Here is a 24834-nt window from a genome sequence, read left to right on the forward strand (position 1 = left end):
TGCGGCGGTATAGTCTTTGTTTCATTTGTGTTTTCTTCTATCTTTGATATGGCTAGGTTCTGAATTTGCATTTTTGTTTTTCAGGCCAACTTCCTTGCTTTTGAGGGCCTTCAAAGGCTGATTCGTGATAAGGAGGAACTTACTTCCGAGCGGGATCAACTTTTGGCCAAGCGAGACCAAACTGCTACTCGCCTCACAGAATTAGAAACACGAGCTGCTGAGGCCGTTGAGTTGGAGGCTCGGTTGCAGCAAAGCGAGCAAGAAGTAGTGTCCCTTAGCCAGGAGGTCGCCCCGTTAAGGGCACAATTTGAAGAAGCTAGGTCAAATGGGTTGATGTCCAAAATGTTGTTCTTGCTGTATTCGATCGTGAGGCTGCCTTTGCTGAAAGATTAAGTAATTTGGAGGCAGCCTTAAACTCCAAAACTGGAGAAGTTACTATTGCCGAGGAGAAATATGCTTGGTTGGAGGAGAATCATAAGTGGACCATAGAGCACAATATATTTTTCAGCTCTACTGTCTGCGACCTTGATGTCAGCCTCCGTGCCACTAGATCTGCGCGAGATAACCTTTCTGCCGAGGTTGACCGACTTAAAGAAGAACTTCAGTGCCGAGCGGCTTCCCTCATTGTTGAAAACACATATTCCATGTATAGCATGAGGACAAAAACCTTGGAAGAGGCCAAAACGGGTATAATTGACTTTGATGCCGAAATCGCTAAGGCCCGCGAGTTGGAGTCAACTGCCTGAAGGGGTCTCCCGATCCGGCCTGATGCTACCAACTCTTCTGGTTCTGATTCTGAGTTTTCGGTAACTGAAGAAGAATCGGAAGGTGATGATGTTGAAAGCCAAAATGGTGAAGGCCAAGATGTTGAACCGGCAATGGATCTACCCACTTCTCTTGGGGGCGCAGATGCTTCTCTTCCTCTGGGGGCGCAAATGCTTCTCTTCCTCTGGGTCCTAGAGATGCAACAACTTAGTTTTTGCTTTCTTTTCTTTCTCATATCTTTGTACTTGTGTTGTTCGGCACGTTTATTATGAATAGAAACATCTATTTGTTAAGTATCATGCAAGTTTTTTCTCTTTGCGTACTTTTCGTTTAAGTATTTGCACAAGTTTTACTCTTTGCGTCGAATTCGCACAAGGCTTTGGGTGTATTTTCCCCCGAAAGCATTTGGATTTCGGGCATAAGTTCTTCCGAAATCAACCCTTTAACGTGATGGTTTCATAAGAGAGGGCCCTCTTATGTTTACGGTTCTCTTGAAGAGGACGTCTCCTGTTCATTACGGCACTAGCATTTGAAGTACTTATTTAACTTTCAAATGATAAAATTAATTCATCGATAGGATAAGAAACAAGATAGAAATAAAAGGACTTTACTTTATTCCTTCCACTTTCAAAAGTATATAAGCATTCGTTGTGCTAAAAAGAAATTGTCATTTCTTATGGCTAAATTGTATAACTTGTTTCTATGGGGCGGGCTGGTCGCACAGTCCCCGGTCCCGATGATAAAACTTTGTTTCCAGGTTTCGTATTCTGGTCGAGGTGGCAGTCATTGTTGCCCATTTCTCATATCATTACCCCCCAATGTTCGAAAGTGAAGAATGCGAATTTAAACACTGGAAGTTTTGGACTTTTGAGGATTTCACTAGTGAATTGCTAAATAATCTTCAGTTCGATAGCAAACTTCAATTCCCCTTAGGAATTTATGTTATCGAGATAAAGATTATCTAACAATCCCCTAGTGGCTTGCACTTGTGAACGGTCGGGTAATCTTTTCTCGACATCAAACTTTACTTCCCGATAGGAACTTTGCTACCGAGCAAAAGACTATCTAACCGCTCCGTAGTGGCTTTTTGCTTATGTGCCTTGTCATTTAAAGATCTTATTTTTTCTACTGAAGCTTCCTTCGTAGTATGCTTTCCGTTGATGTCTCGTTAAAAACCTTGCCAGAAAAAACCCAATTGGGACAAAAACTAGACGAAGGGATAAAGAGTGCAGCACATACTTTCAGTATATGCCAGGCTCATCAGCAATGATATATCTTGAGGTATGCCACATTCCAGTTGCTTAGCAACTTTTCTCCATCTTGATTTTCCAACTCGTATGACCCCTTCCCGGTGACAGCTAAAACCCGGTAGGGGCCTTCCCATGTTGGACCTAGCTTTCCTGCGTTGAGCTCTCGGGTGTTGTGAGTTACTTTCCTTAAAACCAAGTCTCCTACTTTGAAATAAAGAAGGTTGGATCTTCAATTGTAATATCTTTCCATTCTCTACTTTTGGGCTGCCATCCTTATATGCTCCAAGTCCTTGCATTTATCGAGCAGCTCCAATTTGACCAACATTGCTTCATTGTTTGTTTCTTCGTCCGACCGAAAATATCGCAGGGTAGGTTCTCTTACTTCAACCGGGATTAGAGCTTCTGATCAGTACACAAGAGAGAAAGGAGTCTCCCCCGTGCTTGATTTGGCCGTTGTCTGGTACGCCCATAGTACTCCTGGAAGCTCTTCGGGCCATTTGCCTTTGGCCTCTTCCAATCTCTTTTTGAGATTTTGGATAATCACTTTGTTTGTTGATTCTTCTTGACCGTTTGAGCTCAGGTGATATGGTGGTGATGTGATTCTTTTGATTTTAAAGTCTTCAAGGAACTTTGTGACCTTTGCGCCTATAAATTGTGGCATGTTGTCGCATGCTATCTCTTTTGGTATTCCAAATCTGCAAATTATATTCTCTCACAAGAAATCTACCACTTCACATTTGCCGATCTTCTAATAAGGACCTGCTTCAACCCACTTAGAAAAATAGTCAGTTAAAATAAAAAGAAATCTTACCTTATCGGGGGCAAGGCCCGGCTATATCCATCCCCCACTTCATGAACGACTATGGTGACAAAATTGAGTGAAGTGGCTCTGCCGGTTAATGCACCAACGATGCATAGCGTTGACATTTATCATATTTTTTAACATAAGCCTTGGCGTCTTGTTCCATCAGGGGCAAGCAGTATCATGCCCTAATTAATTTTAACACAAAGGAATCCACGCCTGAGTGATTTACGCAGATCCCTTCGTTTACTTCTCGCATAACATAGATAGCTTCGGAGGCTCCCAAACATCGGGCGAACGGGTCTTGGAAAGATATTTTGTACAATTGAACTCCCTTGAAGCTGTATCGAGTTGCTTTAGTGTACAGCGCCCTAGATGCCTTAGGTTCTTCCTGCAATTTTCGGTGCTCGAGTAGTCAATGATCTCATTTCTCCAGTCCCACACCAAATTGCTCGTGTTTACCTCGTAATAGCTATCCACGTACAATACTGAATGCATAAGTTGTATGACCGTACCAGAGGCTGATCCCTTAATTTCTGTAGACGATCCAAGATTGGCTAGTGCATCTACTTCTGTATTCTCTTCCCTCGGGATGTATATAATTGACCATTCCCTGAACCGAGCGAGCATAGCCCGGACTTTCATTACGTATTGTTGCATGTGTTCCTCTTTGTCTTTGAAGATCCCGTAAACCTAATTTACTATCAATTAGGAGTCACATTTGATTTCTATGACCTCAGAGTCCAGTCCTTGGGCCAGTTCGAGCCCTGCAATTAAAGCTTCATTCTCTGCTTCATTGTTAGTCAGAGAAACAGTTCTTATGGCCTGCCTTAGGGTTTCTCCCGAGGGCGTGGTTAACACTATACCGAGCCCGGACCCTTTCACATTGGAAGCTTCATCTGTGAACAAGGTCCAAACTCATGATGTCGATTATGACACAATTACTGCTTCTTTGATAGCCAAAGGTAACAGTCCCGGACTAAAATCGTCCACGAAGTCGGCCAAAACTTGTGACTTAATCGCAGTCCTAGGTTTGTATTCTATGTCGAATTCACTCATTTCGACTGCCCATTTGGCCAGGTTACCTGAGAGTTCAGGTTTATGAAGAATACTCCATATGGAAAAAGTGGTTAGCATAGCTATCGGGTGTCATTGAAAATAAGGCCTTAGTTTTCAAGCGGCGACAACGAGAGCTAAGGCCAATTTTTTCAGATGTGGGTAGCAATTTTTGGCTCCCGTTAAAATTTTACTAACGTAATAAATAGGAGATTGCATACCTTCGCCCTTACAGACTAAAACGGCACTTACCGCTACCTCCGAGACCGCTAAGTAGATCAATAATTGTTCTCCTTCCTCCGATTTTGACAGTAATGAAGGACTTGAAAAATACCCTTTCAAATCCTTCAAAGCCTGCTGACATTCCGGGGTCCATTCAAAGTTATTCTTCTTTTTTAGGAGTGCAAAGAAATGATGGCATTTTTTTGAAGAGCGGAAAATGAATCTGCTCAAAGCGGTTAGTCTCCCTGTCAACCTTTGAACCTATTTTACGCTTGATAGCTGGTCCGGAATATCTTCGATGACTTTAATTTTGTCGGGGTTAACCTCGATCCTCCTCGTTGAGGGTATTGCTGATGGAATCTTCGTGCTGAGGCTGATTTCCTTGGGCCTCAACATTTTGTGCGATGTTGACACCGTTACCTGCCATTTTTAATGATTTTAGCTAAGAACAAAGAATCAAATAAGTTAGTAATAGATGCAGGGATCAATTCAATTACACAACTGTCTAAGACCCACTGTGGGCGCTATATTATTTACCCGTAAAATGGTACAATTGAATTTATACGTGGTTTATAGACAAGTGAATCGATTTGATCCTAAAATGATAAATAAATTAGACAAAAAAGTAAGACTTACCCTTGAAATTGGGATAAAATAACAAAAATATTGGTTCCGGGAACAGAGCTTCCGGAGGCAGTAATAACAATATGAATAAGCAAGAAAGTAAAATATTATTGAGCTTTTGATAGAATATAGTGTATGCTTGTCAGAAAATTCGTATACTCTACATTGATGGTAGAGCTCACTATTTATAATCGCACCTAGGGAACAAGATCCTAGGATCAAGCCCCTCTTAAATGACAATTATGAGGGCCATTGAAGAATGAGTAACGGTAGGCAGTGAATGTCATATTCTCTGTAACGGACCGTGCACTTAATGCTATAGAATATTCTTCATTGAATGCTATCGGGTGGCAGATATTTATTTCGCCTTTATGAATATCATTGTCTCCGATAATAAACGGGATTGTTGCCTTCGGTCCTGACTGTCTTCTTTCTTAGGCTCCACGTGTCGCTTTCTCATATGATCATAAAATATGAACATATTTTATCTTATACACTCTGGACTCTGATTATAGACAAAAGCCATTCACTTCAAAATAATTAATCAGAATTAATGGTATTTTTACTTCTTCTAACTATTGAATATGGAGCCTAAGTTTACCACTTAAGGTTGTAGCGGGATGGATAGAATCTCTTTTTGATTAAAGGTTTCAAATTCGAGATTTAGAAATAATAAAAAATTGATAGGAAGCACTTTTCGTTTTAATAGATTGTAAACATGCTATGCAAATCCTCATTAGTCGAAATTCAAAGCAAATATCGAACACAGGATAGAAAAACAAAACAAAGAAAAGTGGAAGCCTAAACGTTAAAGCTCATCCAATAGTATTAGCTTTAACTGGGGCGGAGCTAGAGTGTCGCCAACGAGTTCGGCCGAACCCAATAGTTTTAGTTTGAACCTTGTATTTGTCTTAAATTTTTTTATTGAATATGTATAAATTATTAATTTAGAACTCAGTAACTTAAATCGATTAGAATCTCAAACCAATAAACTTGAAATACTAGCTCCGTCTATGAGCTTTAATTCTTTCAACCAGTCAGGCACTCTCATAGTGAAATACATGTAGGATGTCCACAAAGGATGCTGAAAGTAGTTGCGGATCACTAGAGATCTGAAGGACCCATGTGCCCGTGGAGACTGCTTTGACTAGATATGATTTTACCATCTTTCCAAAGATCTAGTAGTTTACATTTTCAGCAAAAGTTAAAGCAGATTTAATACATGTCATAATGTTTAGGTACTTAGAGATTAATACATAGTATTACAAGTTGGAAAATTTTGTCTTAAGATATTTACAATTTTTGTTAAACAATATTATTGATCCAAGTTTAATAATAGGCGTTGATTCTTGACCAAACGTTAGAAAAAACAAGTTAAAGCTTCCACCTGAAATGCTTCCTTCAATCATGCAAAAGGTACCATAAAGCATTTGTTGTTTTCCAGCTTTAGCCAGCTCTGCTTTCTCAAGAAAAAGGCTTTTTTGTACCTAAGCGGTCGTTTGGTTACAGCCTTACAGGAATTGGGGGTATCCAAGTATAGAATTTGGGATTAATTTTATCGAGAGTTTAGTTGTAGGTATAAATTTAAATTAGAATAAAACTTATAATCCCATAGGATAACTTTGTCTACCGAGGATTGAACAAAACAACACCGAAATAATTAAGTTTTGTCTAAGGAAAAGAAAAGAAGGCTGAAATTAGTCAAAGATACTTTTCACGGAAAATGTTCTTATGAGAACGGAAATGGAAGAGATTAATTTGAATGGGTGATATATAATGGTCGATGAGACTAGGAACGTTCACATTGACAGTTTACGGGAAGAAGAACAAATAAAAAATGTAAATACTTTTTTTGGGCAACAATTCATAGAAAATGATTTAGGAGTTGTGATTTATAACACGGGTGAAAATCGGTTTCTCCCTCCAATTTTGAACAGTAGTCTTTTGTACGTATGTGGGTGGGTGAAGCGTGTTATAGAGTTATAATAATATTAGCGAAGTATTGTGTTTGATGAAATTTATGAGTATTAAATATGTATTAATAATTAGTTGGAACAAGAATATCAAATTAAAAGTTAAGATAATTGTAAAGAAAATTACTTTTGCAAATTTTATGGTAATCAAACACTACGGCAATGACTTATGAAAAACATTTTCTAAAAAATAACTTCCTTAACACACATATATATCCATCCAAGATTGTCACAGATAAGGTCCTTTTGGCTAGACTCTCCAACTCCCTTAGGCAAAGAATATCTCCGGCTAAGATTAAAGAATGAATACAGTTTCAACTTTTTTTAATAAAAAAAAACTCCAGAGGGAACACATTCGTGAGTTATTAGATTACAGTTGTGATTGTATTTTTGGGTTAATAATAACGATTATTGGCGCATTTAGCTGAAACTCTTTTAGTTATTTTTTGTAATTTTAAACGCAGCACCTCAAAGAGATGTTGAGCAAACAATATTCTGTTCTTTTGACACGATTTTTAGACTCTGAAGACTAAAACGAACGCAGGTTCTAAAAATTCTGGCTTTAAACAAAGGTCCATGCATTTAGCCATTTTGCTTAAATAGAAAGGTTCTCCTTCCTCATGAATTCAAACAAATTGGCATATATGCATTCATGCACTTTGGGAAATTTCACTCCCCCCCCCCTTTTTTTTTTTGGTTGCATTTTGCCCCGATTTAAGAGTTTTAGAGAAGCAAGCGCCAGATTAGCGAATCTGGCAGTCTTTGCGTACTCTCTGCTCTTTCTCCATTACCTATTTATCGGATCATTATTTGAACTAGTTGAATATATCATTCTGCTGCCTCAGCAACTATTTTGATGAACTCGTTTTACTTAGTTTTACAACATCTGAATCTCTACCATCACTGATAAAGTACTATCCTTCATTGTCAGAGCAACAAGTACAGCAATATACATATATTACATACACAATAACACGGGCATACCATGCCAGCACCCACAATGAAAATAGAAGCAAGATCTCAGGCACCTTTCTGTGGCAATGTTTCAAAGGCAGACACAGTATTCTCAAATTTTACCCGATGCAATGGTGCACCACTTTGTTTGATCGCACAAGCCTGTTTATCTTCCAATGGGCAGCGGGCTTTCAACATTGAAAATACGTGATTATTTAGCCTCCTAGCTTTCTTCATAGCTTCTAGCAAACCTTCAATTCCCTTTAGATTGAAAGTAAGATTGGTCAATGTAGGGCTGAAAGGATTAGATGGAAAATATATGATATTCTACATACCAAAATGAGTGTAAACAATAGTGATAAAGAGAATTGAAAAGGATACGAAATGGCAATCCATAGTCCAACACTTGCAAATAAAATTAATCGCTCTCCCTTGGTTTAGGACCCGAACTTCTTGCTAGCTAAATCCTACGACTTTCAAATCCACAATTACCCTTTCCCTCGATTATTATTTATAGCTACTATATTGTTTTCCATCATTTTCCATTTTCCTTTTGAAATCATCGCCACATTTTCTTCACTACTATGATTATGCATACTGAAAGACTAACATACATGAATTTTTGGTGCTTTAGTTTCCATTTTGTGTTAGTTTTGATCTTGTTTTATTATTAATTTTGGCACCTTTGCTTGATTTCAACTAATACATCTTCACTATATTCCATTATGCCATGATGTTAATGTCTGAATCAAATTGTCGTAAGCTTTTAGAATAATATTAAGGTGGAAATGAGATGAGAAAGAGAAATCCTCTTTCTTTTTTTTTTCTTTTTTTTTTTTTGAGAAAGGAGACAAAGTGAAAGTAAAAAAGAATCGAGGCCCTTATTTCATTATCTGATTTATGTTTTATGGTCAACTTCTAAGATTGAATTCCATGGTGCAAGCTATTTGCAAATGATATTGTATTAATTGACGAAACTAGTGAAGGAATCAACAAGCTTGAACTAAGAATCATTTTATGGAGCACAGATTTTAGAAAAAGTGTTTACGTAAGACAGAATAAACATTACAAGTTTAATACCTACAAGAAGAATCAAGTAAAGTGATAGTATCAAACAAGATTGGATGCTTAAATGCAGACATTTCAAATTTCTCAGAGTTTCAAGAGAAAAACATAATAGAAGAAAACGAAAATACAACATTAGAATAAGATGGCCGACCTAGATAAGTATTATAGGATTGCTATGTGAACATACCTACCAAAGTGAATGAGAAATCTATGAAATAGTTGTGAGACCAAAATGTTATGTTATATTAAAGTGAATGTTTGGCTTCTAAGACCTTAACACATCACAAGATGAGAGTCGTCAAAATAGGCAATATGAATTAGTTGGGATTAGGTCATTGTTGACAAACTTACATTAGGTTTGGCGATTGTCAGTAGTCTTTTTAGTTTGGTTAGAGATTTACATGTAGTGTAAGGTTAAAGAAGTTCTAATCGCAGCAAACCCCTAATTCATCTTAGAAGCAACAACTAGGTTAGGGTTGAAGCATAGTTGTTGTCATTGTTATTGTTGTTTGATGGATCTTCCAGCTAAACAGCTTTCAGGAGCATAACTGCACCCCTTAACAAACACGTGATAGCTTTCTTAAGATCTTTGATTCTGTTTAATCTCATTTGTTAGGTTTAACAACCTTCTATAATGATTGTAATTGTTATTGTGAGATCACAACTAAGGTCCTGGGACTGTTGAGTTATATAGTGGTTTCACATGAGATGTGTAGGACTTCTAAAAGGGTTATAAAGATCTTGGCTCTTATACCAATTACCCTAAGGCTTTGGGTTGTATGGTCAGAGTTTTTTCACATGATATCATAGCACGTAGAGATTCTAGGTTCAAGTCTTACCACATCAATCAACATAAATATTTCTTTTGGATATGTGACCGGTACCATGTAAAGCTTAGGTTTGGATTGAATTGTGGCTGTTGTAGTCATCTTAAAGCTTAAACTGTTAGAGCGGAGACCCTTTTTTTAATTGATTTTGGGCTTGCAAACACGCCCCTCACGTGATGGTTGAACTCTTTTCAGGGTCAACTATGTGAACTTTTTTATATAATGGTGACCATGAGACCTGATGGGCGTGACAATTTATCTAAAAGTTTAAATTGTTAGAGAGGAAACACATTTATTTTTATCTTAGGTTTGCAAGAATTTCTACATGTTTGGCCCAAAAAAAAAAAGAAACAAGTCAGACCTAAAATGAATAAATAAAAATGTTCCTTATCGAACAGTTTAAGTTGTTAGATAAGTTAATCACATAATTCAACACGGGATTTGCATCAATCTTTCATGAGCTCATTGTCACGCTCAAAAGTTCAGGTTACACGTGCGAGAGGATGTTGAGTTGTATAGTTATCACATGAGTCATAAAAACTATAAAGGCTTCGAAAAGGCACACTCCTAAGTTGGCATAAAAGTTTACGTGTGAACCCCATAATCCGCTTACACATACGAACAGGTGTTGAGTCATAAATTTATCATGAGTTATTTAAGGGCTTCCAGGTGGGATTATAAAAGTCTTTGGCTACTCAATCCACTTCCTTAAGGTTTTGAATTGGACATTTAAATTTTTTGACATGGTACAGTAGTAAACAAATGTCCCAAGTTCAAGTCTTGCCGCCAAACATCACTCAAAATATTTCTACGTGCTTGGCCCAAGAAAAAGAATCAGGTCAACACATGAGAATCCATGTTGCTGACCTAAATAAATGAGTAAAGTGTTCCTCCCTAACAATTTACACTTTTAGATGAGGAGATCACAATTCAACAAGAAAGGTGAGGGGGAAAGCTTTATTTCATAGTCATATATAGGAGATTCTGAGGTATATGACAGAAACAATAGTGTAGTCAATAAGCTCTATTAGTTCCTGATTACTTGATTCTAGAGTAATATCTATATCCCTGTGTTTTGCCTTAATCTTTCTTTGCTAATGCAGCATGACAAGATCCCAGCAGGTTGGTAAAGATAAGGTATTAGCAGCAAAGCATGAAGCAAAACCCTGTTTTTATAAGGCTTTCAGCATGTCACCTAAAAACACAACTCCCAGTTTGTATGTTTCACTTTCTCAGAACTATATGAAATGAAAAGTTGGTGTACCTATACTAAATCAGTCATTAATCTCCTATATATATAGGGGGGAGGGGGGAGAGAGAAAGAGAGAGAGAGAGAGCAGTGGTTGGAATAATTATGCGCCAAGTAAGCTGTCACAGCAAAATTTTAGTTGACACAGTTACGAATAATTTTAGTTGAAAGAAACATAAGCCATCATGAAGTGGAGAACATAATTATAGTGTTAATTCTTACAGATGCAGTTCCACATGTTCAAAATAACAAAGAACATTATTTGTTTGGTTAATTCACAATTCATACCTGGAGGAAATTAGGATTCTTCTGTGTTGGCGATATTGCTACAGACTCCACCTCGGCAACATTGAGGACTTGATGGGAAAAATCAAACAGTTCAAAATGCAATTGTTGGCCAAGCAGGTAGATTATTGTACATCCACCCCAAGCAACTGAGTCGCCCAACATTTCGTAAGTGTTGGATTGTAGCTGAACAGATTCCTCCAAGTATTCCTACAGTTGACAACAACGTCAAATCAACAGTTGACGCCAAAGATATTTCCACTCTCTGACTATCAGATTAATAAACAAGGTTATATCTTGGCCATGAATCACTAAGGTTCTAGGGAACAACCTTTTAGGCTTCCCATGAGGAATATTCATCTCGACGACACCCCCTCGACTCCAAAGGGATTGGAGAGTTCTACTTAAAGTTACACTAGGATAACTAATTCCTCCTCTTCTTTTTTTTTTGGGAAAAGGTAATGATATTCTCTTATTGGTGTCTTCCTTTAACAAATCTTGCTTTATTGTCAAATTTAAGAAAATAATAAAGAGTCCTGCCTTATTGTATAATGACGGTATTACTCTATAGGTCCCTCTGTATTATATCTACTTTAGTTGAGTAGTGCAGATTTGGAAAAATATGTCTGATGAATGTAGTTGGGTTATCCTGTCATATGTTAAAACCAATGCTGAAACATGTTGGCCTTGGCTTTGCAGAAGAGATCATATCTTGGCTAAATAGACTAAATTAACATGGACTACAAGTACTTGTAAAAAAAAACTATCATGGACTACAAGTAGTAATTTTGACTAATTTAGAGAGGATAACCAATATTGGACTACCTGGAAAAGCATATTGTTTTTACAGCTTCTGAAAAAATACAGGGAGCGAATACATTACAAAAGCAGGAAGTCAGAAACTAATAGGAATGGATTTTTATTTCTTTTAATCTTTGATAAGCAAGATGAGATTTCATTAAACTGCACCAAGTGCGTAATTTGTACACAAAAAAGATTACTGTCTACCATAGTAACAGTAGGGAGTCAAAACTTTTTGTGTTATTTAAACGGAAAAGGGCCAAAACTACCCCCTGGACTATTGAATTTGGTACAATAATACCCTCCATCCATCTATTTTGCAAAATTTGCCCCTACCGTTTTTTATTCGGCTCAAAACTACCCTTATGACTAACGGCTCTATCTTTTTTTTTAAAAAACTATAATTAATTATTACGTGTCATGTTGCTATTGGCCTAACTTAAACCCACGCCAAATTAACTGAACCCACCCGTAACCCAAAAATTGACCCGCTTTTAATTTTCTCCAAAACATTTCTGTTAGATATTTATGTGTAAATAGTCCTAGTCCCATATGTAGTAGGAGTAGAATATGTCCTAGTCCCATATGTAGGAGTAAAATATGTATTATATATAGTGCTCATTGTATCATTGTTAAATAATAGATTTTTCTCCCGTACATTCTCACATGGTATAAGAGCTTCAGTGGGAAAATTATCGTTGTACGTCATTCCAGCGATTCGCTGTGCAATTTTCCAGCAACTTCGTCTTGTTCACTTAAACCCACGCCAAATTAACTGAACCCACCCGTAACCCAAAAATTGACCCGCTTTTAATTTTCTCCAAAACATTTCTGTTAGATAGTTATATGTAAATAGTCCTGGTCCCATATGTAGTAGGAGTAGAATATGTCCTAGTCCCATATGTAAGAGTAAAATATGTATTATATATAGTGCTCATTGTATCATTGTTAAATAATAGATTTTTCTCCCGTACATTCTCACATGGTATTAGAGCTTCAGTGGGAAAATTATCGTTGTGCGTCATTCCAGCGATTCGTTGTGCAATTTTCCAGCAACTTCGTCTTGTTCCCAGGGTTCATCATTGCTACAGTGGTACTGTGAATATACCAATACCACCATCAGATCCGAAACCCTTGTGCGACCAAATTCAGTCACTGTGCATCTTTCTGGTTGACTACTCAAGATTGGCTTGCGTTATCTCCTCATTGTAAGTGTTGTGAGAAAACCAACACTACCATCTTGTTCGGAAAAGTCAGGCGACAAAACCCCAGTCAATCGCTTCGGCAGAAAGTCACGCGCCTTCACGCGCCGCCATAACTAGGGTTTCGGCGAGCTACAGTAACGTTTCTGGCGCGTGTGAGCCATTCTGGCCACTTTTTGACATTACTTCGTCATGACAACTTACTCGTCCAGTGATTTCGAGCCTACCTATATAAATTATATCAAATTCTGACAATTTTTATTTTTTCCTGCATGAACAGTGATTTCCAGAAAAGTTTATGTTTTCTGGTGGTGTTTTAGAACCTATTTTGTAGTGTGGAATTCGGCTTAGTCTCACTATTTTCAAATTTTTCCGGCGACCTTCGGCAAACTTCTGTTTATCAGCAGCCACATGGTTTTGTTGCTCAGGGGAGTCTATTGGCCTTGTATGTCGAATGATCAGCTTGCAGATATTTTCACCAAGTCCCTCACTGGTCCTCGTATTAGTTATATATGTAACAAGCTCGGTACATATTATTTGTATCTACTGGCTTGAGGGGGAGTGTTAGATAGTTATGTGTAAATAGTCCTAGTCCCATATGTAGTAGGAGTAGAATATGTCCTAGTCCCATATATAGTAGGAATAAAATATGTATTATATATAGTGCTCATTGTATCATTGTTAAGTAATAGATTTTTCTCCTGTGCATTCTCACAATTTCCAACACAACTTTCATCTTGTACTCGTCCGAGTTAGCCGACGACTCCACCATTTTTCCCGGCAACGATTGCTACATTCTTTTCTTACAAAGGGTGATAATAAAGCTCACGACATCATCCACAGTAAAAACGAAAAATAAAAGTTTGGATCACTTATTAGACAACACACAAAAAAATATGGTAACGTGTCGAAATGAGTTTTCAAGGATTGTTATAATTTCTTGTATCATATTTTTAGCCACTTTAATTCACCACAATACAAGCATAATATCAAACTTTCCCACTCAATATCTCTGCCGCAATCAAATTGGAAGAAATCGCGTCAACAAGGCGAGGTAGAGTCAACGACAAGAACAAGAAATTAGCAGCAACTTTGACTCATAAAACCCATAAAGTTAACCGAGTTTTACCGGATTTCGACTTTGCAGAAACTCAATATCGGTGATAACAGTTTTGGTGGCTCCATTTCCTCCGACTCCTGGTCTCTATGTTCAAATCTACACTTCTTGAATATTTTTCAAATTACTTCGCTGGTAAGCGGTGCAGTTTATAGCCAAATTTGATAACCTGACCTCGCTCGATGTTAATTTCAAATAATTTCATTGATATTCCAACGAGTTTAGGCCGGTTCCCCAGATTACAAGAGCTCGGTATTGCCAACAATCTCCTTAATGGTTCATTTCCTGGGTTCTTAACGAATCTTACCGAATTGACTCGATTGGCCATTCTCTCAAAATCCTTTTAAGTCAAGTCCATTGCCTACCACAGCCGGGTGAATCGGAAAACTTCGTATTCTATATGCCCAAACAGCGAATCTTATTGGAAATATTCCAGATTCCATCAGACATGAAATCTATTCGGAATTCAATTTACAATTGGGGCAGGCGGGTTATGGGTCTTAGGATACGAGTAGGTTTATTTTAATTTGGGGTGGGTTTAAGTTAGGCCAATAGAAACATGACATGTAATAACTAATTATAGTTTTTTTTTTAAAAGATAGGGCTAGTCATAAGGGTAGTTTTGAGCCGAAAAGAAAACGGTGGGGGCAAATTTTGCAAAATAGGTGGACGGAGGGTATTATTATACCAAATCCAATAGTCCAGGGGCAGTTATAGCCCTTTTCCATTATTTAAATTGTATTAGAACATTCCACCTAACGAAAGTGAACGACCATATCGAGATAACCTGGAAAGGAGAGGGGAAAAAATCACCATTACATGAAAGAAGTAATTGGGGATAGATTAGGTGAAAAAAGAACATAAGGGAAGAGATAGATGAAGACTTGATGATTTCGTGAAGAAAAGGCACACCTATATATAGGTGTTAACATACATGATAATTTTTTAAAATTAGACTACATCAAATATAAGACAATAACTCCTCTAACACTTTAACTCTCAACATCCTAACACGTCCCCTCAAACTCAAAGTGGAAAAACCAACTTGAATTTCTTTGTGTTGAAGACGTTAAAAGTAGATATAGTCAGAATACATACTGGAAAATCCTGCCAAATCCGGCTGGAAAAGCTCTGGTCGTTGGAAAATATATTGCTGGAGCAGTATCCAGGAGATGAATCGAAAATAGTCACCAGAAAGAAGTGTGGCATTGTCAGAGAGGTACAGTGCATGGCGATGTTGGAACTGTCATAGGAAATAGGTGCAGTGATGCAGTCAGTGAAAAGAGGCACAGTAACGCTGGAACAGTCACAGGAAAGAGGCAAGGTGACACTAGAAGATTCGCTAGAAGAGGTGTGGTGCCATCGGAGAGGTAGCCAAAAGGAGGCGCTGGGGTGAGCCTGAAGAGAGGCGCTGGACGGTTGCTGAAAAGAGGAGCCGGGTGGTCAGTGAAAAGGTGTCAGGCAGTCATCAAAAAGTGACAGCTATTTAAATAGCCGGACAGAGAGGAGTGACGTGTGAAAAAGCTGCTTTGAATATAAGTTATTCCGAAAAAAGGCAAAGTAGAGGATTGCTGGGGTAAGTCAGAGGAGCGACCCAAAGAACCAGAGAGGGGAACTGTCTGGCAGAAGGATGAGCAACATCGATTGCCACTGGGACAAATACAATGCAGAAAGAAATCAGGAAAACATTGGTGGGGCAGGTAGGTGTATGGCCACATGACGGTAAGCATAAACGATTTGAGTCTCAACTGCTGAAATCAATACTTTTTTTAACAATCAACACCAACAACATACCCAGTGTAATCCCACATAGTGGGGTTTGGGCAGGTAGTGTGTACGCAGTTAACAATCAACACCAACAACATAACCTTACCCCTACCGTGACTTTTTTAACAACCAAAAAAAAAAAATAAGGGAGTCTCAACCAAGATTGTAAAGGCTACAATGCCATGTGAAAAGAAAAAAAAAAAAAAAAGAAGAGAAAGGAAGAGACATACTAAAGACCTGTTAATTTAATGAAAACACAAGGCACACCTACTTATAAGTGTTGAATAAAAACACATGATATTTTTACAGTGTGGGACAATAGCTAACATAAGAACATAACTCTTCTAACACTCTACTCCAACACTAAACACTTAAACATTCTAATAGACTAAAGTAGGAAATAGGTCAAACAAAAAGCGATAGAGGTAGTTCTTTTAATCAGAAAAAGGTACAGAGGTAGTAAACTGCAGGGATTCTGCATAAACCATGACAGTCCAGCTGATAGTTGTTGATGTATTAATCAGGTAAAATTGTAACCAGAGACAAATATAATGTGTGCACAACAAATTTGCAACATTGAAGACATCATTAATGTTCAAACCATTGAAATATGCAGTTAAAAGTGCAATGAAATTTTATAAAACAAATGAAGCGAATGACATTTTGTATCTTACAATCTGGAGTCCGCTGAAAATCCGGTAGAAGTCCTTGGAAGTGGTAATATCAATAAATCCCGTCTTTGGGGCTGCACTCCATTTACTGCAGTATTTATCTAATGCGGCACTTGTAAAAGCAAGGGCATATTCCAGCACACTTCCAGTGTTAATATTGGCCTTATACAACAAATCTGAAACCAAAATGGAAAGTGGAAATGCTTAAGTTACATGATACAAGAATAAAGCAAACAAGATTATCAACTTAGAGCAACTCAAACAAATAACAGGGTTTACTGGTTGAGGTTACGTAACAATCACAGTAGTTCACTACCCTCCTTACAAGAAGGAAAATTGCAGAGAAAAAGAAAATAGAAATTGCACAAAAGCATGAAAGAGAGACGAAATTGGAGGAATCTTTATGAGTATTTAACAAGAGGGAATCAGAAGTAACTTCCCACCTTAGCTTCCCTAGTTCATAACTACCTTCTATACATGAGCAAGGACTCAGTTCAAATGATTCATGAAGATGAGCCTAAACTGCAATTTTAATAATTTATTTATTGCTCGCGGTGGGACCTTCCAAATTCACATAAAATTTCGCACATATACAAGCCCTCATCTTCCTCACCAATCACACTAAATGTGCTTAAAAAATAAGTGACCAAATATATGATACAGGGGGAGTATATCTTGCCCCTATATAGTTTACAACTCAATAATATGTAGAGACCCTTATTAGCCACAGGAACCAGTCCAGTTTTTTCCTTTCATCTTAAAAGCAAATGGCTTCATAACTAGTGAAGCATGGCAACGAAAAAGATACTAACTAATAAAGACAAGATATAGCAAGTTGGCAATATCTTTCCTGGTCCAATTATCTAATAAGCAAGTTTACACCGTCTTTTGGATCCCAATTGTCTGATAAGCCTTTTAAAAAGTTGCAAATATTCTGGCACGTAATATAATTATGTAATAGGGCTTTCCTGCACATAAGATTAAATTCCTCTTCTTCAAGAGGAAAAAGAGGACACTGTAAGAATGATGGTACTAAAGCATCACAGTGACATAGTCCAATGGGGAATGTGCCAGAGAGACTTGAACCATGACTGAATTCTATGATATCAGACTTTAGATGCCATAATGAGTTGTTTAACATGTCTTAAATGATTATATCGACAAGCTCATTAAAAGGCTGGATACAGAAAAGGTACATACCAGCAGCTTCTGCTTGTCTTGATATAGTGTGAAATGATGATGGATTTGTACAGTTATGGTTGGACGTGGTGGCAGTAGTTGCTGATTTAAACAGAGTGACCATAGGGCTATCTCCCCCATCTTGAGAGTGCAATATTTGCCCGTCAGCACCAGGAATCAAGCCCAACCAAGGGGCAGTTTGCATAAAATGGCGGGTATCCACTTCTCTCTGTCACATGTATAATACAGAAGATATTAAAGATTCCTCTTTGTGGAATATTATCACTACCACAACAGTAAATACCATCACTTTTCAAGCAAAAATAAGGTGATAACTAAAAAGTAAAAGAACGTGAAGATTGTTGTAATTCAATGGTCCAAGATCAATTAACTTCATTACACAGATGTAACCAAATGAAAAAAGGCATCATGTCCCAAAAAAAAAAAAGCCTATTAGACATTCATTTGCTCCATCATTTCCTTTTGCAGAAACCTACTTTATGACTCATAGGATGAGATCAAATATTGGAGAAACTTCTGCCTTCAGGAGATTGCAAGCACACGCTCCGACACAACTCCATACTTTATGCAAGTAATAAACTCTTATCCAGGTGAGCAGCAGGATCAGAAATGCTATTCAACAGTCTGCCTTCCCCAAACATAACAAAGGACAATGTAGTAAACTCTAGTTACTGAGATATTCAAACTACTTTCAGATAACAAGGATTTAGGCAAATTGCCCAGGAGATCAAACGAACAGTCGGTCTATTAACCATCTTGTAATTTATGTTGTGCAGCAACAACAACAACAACATACCGAATATATTCCCACAAGTGGGGTCTGAGGAGGGTAGTGTGTACACAGACCTTACCCCTACCTTGTGCAGGTAGAGAGGCCGTTTCCGAGAGACCCTCTGCTTGGGTCTTAACTTATGTTGGTGCGATAAATATATGTCACAGAAAGAAAAGCAAAGCAGTTGTGGCAAGATCATACAGAAATGACAAGCCTGAAGATGTGTCCCAAGTGTTATCTACAGAACAAACTAGTACAATTTAATGATGAGTTATTCCTGCCAAGAACATAACAGAATATTAGAGCAAGCAAAACAAGTTCAGTGGCACCATCTTATTACCTCACGGTGTCCTATTCCTGTTCATAGGAAAACTAAACTGATATATTGGTTAGATCTATTACCTTTATTTCACTTTTATCGGTACATGAGAAAATTAATGCCAAAAGTAAATAATGACAAGAATCACGTGACGTGATAGCACACACCAACACTTATTTACAGGATCAATTGGCATGAGGGATTGTTTAAGACAGGAAATCCCATTACTCCGCATTGGATTGTATGAAGGGATTAGCTGTTCAATATAAAAGTTCTCCCATGTACGGTATGGTATAACTGATTATGCATCGCATAGCTCACCAGATCAAATCCTTTATTCTCTAAATGCCTTAGCCTGAATTCATAACTAATCTAATATAAACTATTAAAAAGAAATAGCATTTTAGAAATCAATCAGGAAAATAAATTAAAAACCAAAATTACAAGGCCCCAGAGAAAGCTGCAGAAAAGAAGAGCCACAAAACAGAAAAGAAAAAAGTCTTCGGACAAATATATACCCAAAAAAGTAATAAACGCATATTCTAAAGGTAATCAGTTAATTAGAGAAATACATCGATGGAAAAAGAACCATAAATTGCAAGCCCACTAGGAGTTGTATCAAAAAGGGAACAAGAAAACCTTGACACATTCTCTTTAACATTCAACACGCCCACTCAAACTCAAAGCGGAGAAACCAACTTAAACTTGTTTATTTTGAAAACATAGAAACAATATTGTCAAAAGATCGCCTGAAAATCTAGATTGAAACGCTCTAATAGCTGAGATCTTGCTGGAAAAGTAGTTTGTCAGAAAGATGGACGGATAGAGGTACAGTGCTGCAAGAACGATCACTACAAGGAGGCATGGTGTGACCTGGAATGGTAACGGAAAAGAGATGCAATGCCATGAGGACAGTCATTGAAAAGAGAGACAATACTTAACAATTGTCGAAAAGAGGCATGGTGTCGTGGGAGCGGTCACTACAAAGGTGAAGTGCCGCTGAAAGTTCGCTAGAAACAGGTACAACACAGTGAAGCCGGAATAAGGAAATAGAAGAGAAAGAAGAAAAACATTAGCAGGGCATGCTGAGTCAGTCCACCCACCATTAGGCAAAAACTACTTGACTCTCTACCAAGATCCTAGAGGCTTTTAAACTGAATTGTGTGACCACCTCATCTAAAGTTTAAACTATTAAAGATAGTATATTTTATTTAATTAACTAAATCTTGATGAGAGGTCTTCTTAGAGTTGGATCTAATAACATCTTCACATAATTCCCAGACTTAAATACCACCTGGGGGACAAAAAATTTACTGGAAATGGCAGATCACCAATTCAACATTTATCCTGCATTGACCTAACTGTATCCCTTATTTGGCTAACCAACTACCTGTTATAGTATCTGAGAGGATAATTTACTTATTGGTCATGCCAGAAGCTCAGGAAACTTACCAATACAATATCAAGAAGTCCCATCCAGTACAATATGCTACCAATCTCCTTGATTCCACAAAGGACTTCAGCTTTGAGTTCAGATTTTGAATGCCAACAGCTAAGATGCTCCTTGACAAGCCTCATACAGCCTAAGCATTGGAAAAAACAGTAACAAGACCATTAGATATTGAACAACAATAACCACTTAACAACATCGGGAATCAGAGAATACAAAATGATATTTTATTTGTGGATAAGGTTTAATTATTTATTGATGTGATTTGGAATGGTCGCACATATGATGCATACAAAAAGATGATTCTCGTCTAAACAGCATACAGTCACCAGTAGTGATACATTCCTATTAAATAAACATTAACTTTTGTGCATCCCCCAGTATTCAATCCATTCATCCAATTATGGCCAAGGTCAAATTCTTCTTTGGTGGATTCATCACTGTTAAGAGGTCTGGGACCCTCCACTAGTGTATTTGCCTTTAACAGATGCCGCTTCTCCTTTGTCCTGAATGCAGTTCAGCCCTTGCGCAATCCAACTGTTCTGTGAGTAATTATTGAGTGAAGAGCAATGCCAAAAACTCAGAATCCAGCAATGAGGTCAAATTTAGATTGGTCTGTTTAAGACTAGCTTTCTAACTCTTTGATTGACAAATAAAATTTACTTGACTTCGGTAAAAGCAGTGTTTTGAATAGCGTGTGGCGACAAATAGCGACGAGGGCCCGCTTCACTGAGGCGAGAAGCGAAGCGCTCGCCTTTTTGATGTGAAGTGACAATTTATACAAAAAAATTTTATATATATATATATATATATATATATAACTAAAAATTCAATAGCAAACGCGATAGTCATAGTAGATTCATAAACTAAAACAAGCAACATCTATTCTTCTTCAGGTTTGAAATAATGCTCTCTGCCTCTGCCCAAAGTGAAGCTGTGAAGGAATTGAAAAACAAAAAACAGAGCAAAAAAAGAAAGAAGAAGAGAAGAAGAACTGAAGAACAAAAAGAAAGACAAGTCAGAACAGATCAAAAACAGGGTGCTGCTCGATAAAAACAGAGCAAAAGAAAAAAGAAGAAGAGAAGAAGAAGAAAAAGGAAGAAAAAACAGAGCAAAAGCAGACTCTGTTCTGTTGACTGCTGCTTGATAAAAAACAGAGGCCAAAAAAAAAAAAAAAAGAGAAGAAGAAGAAGAAGAAGAAAAAGGAAGAAAGAAAGAATGAAAGGAGAAAGAAGAAAGAAGACTGAAAAAAGGAAACTCGAAGAAGAAGAGAAGCATACCTGGGTCGACTTGGATGAAGAAGAAAATGGCAGAAACTCGAGATGTGGCTGGGTCGACCACTGTGGCTATGGCTGGAGAAAGAAATCGATGTAGCTGCTCTGCTGTTTGAAGCGTGAAGAAGAAAGAAATGTCTGAAAGCTCAAAGCCCTAATCGCGAGTCGTTTTCTTTAATCCAAAGCGACGCTATAGTCGCATCTCGCTACAGTGTCGCCTCTCGCTACACAGGCAAAGGCGAGCGCTATTTGTAAAACACAACGCAACACAGCAGAAAAGCGATGGAGGCTCGCATCGCTACGCCCCACGCTATTAGCGCTGAGGCGAGCGCTATTTACAACCCTGGGTAAAAGAATTGACGTGACTTCGGAAATGCAAACTTTTGTGATTTGAAGCTTGAAAACCAGGGTTTTGCCGCTAGCCAAGTTTTAAAGGGCTGAATATAAGTGGATCGTGGCAGCAAGGCCGCTCTACCATTGAGAATACTGCTAACCCAGTTTAAAAGAAAACTATATGAAATAGCTGCTTTTCTAAACATGGAATAACATATATGCTATAAAAGATAAATACAAACTGATTCTAACTAAAACTTCTAACCAAGATTACGGCAAGATTCTGCCTGTTTGAAATACATTACAAAAGCTGCTCTAGAAAAGATTACATCCATAAATCATAACTAATAGAACAAAACCTAAGAGACTATGCTGAGAGAGCAACATATTTTACTAAATTGGTGCTCGGAAACTAATTAGAAATTTTCAATTTCAAACTTGCAGCAAGATTACTGAACAAATACATTGTCTCCGCATTCCATATTCCTGATGTTGAGAGCACATTAAAGACCAAAGAAGATACATATCTAGAGCCAGTTGAAAGGGAAAAATCCAAGTTGGGTTCTTTAGCAATACTTCACGTTGAGGAGCAAAAGAGAGAAACATCTAGAGCCCTTATAGTTGAAAGGGGAAAAGGCATCCAAGTTTAGGTTATTTAGCAATACTTCAAACATTCTCTTCTTTCCTAATTCAATCACCAAGGCATAAAAATCTTTATGAGAGGTTATTAAACTCAAAATCCGAAAATATACTCAGCCTTAACTCCCTCGAAGGCAAACTAGATGAGAAGAAGACTAATCACTTGGCTCGCACACAATACCTAAAGTACAAGAAGCTTCCTACTGTGGACCAAATAAGCTCAAGTATTTAGAGCCCGTTTGGCCATGACTTTTTTTTCACTTTTTTCGAAATTTTTTCACTTTTTCGAAATCAGCGTTTAGCCATAAAATTTTCAATTTTCACTTGAAGATGAATTTTGAAATTTTTCGAAAATTTGAAAAACTCCAAAAAGCTGTTTTTCAAAATTTGCACTCAGATCACTCACAAAAATTCAAAAACAATCCAAAATTATATTCATGTCCAAACACAACTCTAATTTTCAAATACCATTTTCACTTGAAAAAAAATTCACTTTTTTTCAGAATTTTACAATTCTTATGTCCAAACGCCCACTTAGTCTAACATAAACCAGAGTTACCCAAATAGAATTTTGAAGGAGGTTTTGCTTCTCCTTCTGAAAGAAGGCAGTAGGAATATTACACATAGTAAGGCAAAACAAGAAAGGGTGCAACGTGACTACCATTTCAAAAACTAACTTACACTAACAGGAGATGTAAGAGGCCAGCAATATCAAGTTTCAAAGGACAGTGAATATGGGTAACCAAATACTCTGGATTAGTACAAGAAAAGTCTCCCACAGGGAGATGGCACCTTCACTGAAGTTGATTTCTGCTACCAGTATAGGTGAGGCAGAAGGATACGAGTCATTCAAAAAGCTGACATTTAGATACCTTTGGAGGTCAACTTTGCTACATAATGCGACAAACTTACCTGATATACCACCATCAAATGGAAGTAACCCTATAGATTTTGGCAAAGCTTCTTGCAATCCAGTAATCATTGGTTCAACAGTAGTTATCTGGACGAGAATTCGCAATGCGTTAGCATTTAAACCAGAGCTTTGTAATGATAATATGCCACAAATTGCAGACAGATGAAGCTAAAAATATTTTCATTTATATGAACTTAAAGTCAGCAAGATGATTACCAAATAAGGGAAAATATTCATGATAAATCAGTGGTTCCAGTACAGTGACATGAAAACTGAAATAATAATGCAGGACATTATCAGGAGAGACACTAGTAATTGTCATAGATCTGTTACCTTGTTCGATATATGATCCAAAAGGGCTCGCATAAGCCAAGGCAGTGACCTAGATCCCAGGAGCTTGACTAGAGAAAACATGTGAGGAACGCCAAAAAAACCACAGTACAATCGAGCAAAGCTCTGGTAAGCAGAATTCAAATCCTACAGCAAGAACAAAGGGAATTGATTAATTATGCTATATAATAATCCAAATATCATGGAAAGTAATTGTATCCAGTCTATCCAAGACACACTGAAATATCATTATCTTCAAATCAAATACAAATATGACAAAAAGTTGTTTGCATCTAAGTTGCTCGGACTCCACTTTCGGTGTCACACCTGTGTCGACACAACATGGGTATGGGTGTGGGATCCGTACCGGATCTAGTCAACCAATTTTGGATACTTTGCCCAAAATTGACAGAAATTCGGGACAGATACAGTGATTTTTGAACTCAAAACAAAAGTTAAGGTGAAATTGAAGAAAATAGAATACCTTGTATATAGAAATTTCTAACTTTTCTTTTATCTCCTTCTTGAACTTTTCTCTTGATCAATATTTTATCCTTCTCGGAATACCTTGTGTAGGGTTGTCTAAGGGGAGGGTTCTGGGTACTTAAGGGGACTGGGTAAAGGGGGCTGTACCGGTAAGGAGAGGATTCCTTAAGGGGACTGAGGCTAAGGGGAATTAAGGATATGGAGTAAGGGGACTTTTGGGGGTTCCGTACCAGTACCACTACCGGTCCTAGGGGGAGGGTACTTAAGGGGGCCAGTAAGGGTACTTAGGTGTATTTTTAAATTAAAATTTTCAAAAATTGCTATATTTAAATATACACAAACTTAGAGGTTAAAAACATAAATTAGGGGGTAGATGGGTTGTTAGGGGGGTTGGGAGGAAAAAATAGACATTTTTGGCGGTTGCCAACGGCTATTTTTTAAAAATAACCGTTGGCTAACGGTCAAAAATGGCTAAATTTAATAAA

General features: G+C 37.6%; 1 protein-coding gene across 3 annotated transcripts in view; it reads right to left on the reverse strand.

Moving 5' to 3' along the window:
* Positions 1-7518: 7518 nt before the first annotated feature.
* Positions 7519-24834, reverse strand: part of LOC104094980 (protein PIR) — a 48577-nt gene continuing 31261 nt past the window's right edge. For all 3 annotated transcript variants that reach the window (XM_009601002.4, XM_070199870.1, XM_009601011.4), the window contains exons 24-30: positions 23867-24010; positions 23533-23620; positions 20377-20507; positions 17834-18041; positions 16637-16809; positions 11079-11285; positions 7519-7907 (exon numbers count right to left, since the gene is read on the reverse strand). In XM_009601002.4, coding sequence (XP_009599297.1) covers positions 7713-7907; positions 11079-11285; positions 16637-16809; positions 17834-18041; positions 20377-20507; positions 23533-23620; positions 23867-24010 — 1146 coding nt within the window. In that variant the 3' untranslated portion in view covers positions 7519-7712. The remainder of the gene's footprint in view (positions 7908-11078; positions 11286-16636; positions 16810-17833; positions 18042-20376; positions 20508-23532; positions 23621-23866; positions 24011-24834) is intronic.

Source organism: Nicotiana tomentosiformis, chromosome 4 (assembly GCF_000390325.3).
Source record: "Nicotiana tomentosiformis chromosome 4, ASM39032v3, whole genome shotgun sequence".
In the NCBI taxonomy this organism is placed as follows: domain Eukaryota; kingdom Viridiplantae; phylum Streptophyta; class Magnoliopsida; order Solanales; family Solanaceae; genus Nicotiana; species Nicotiana tomentosiformis.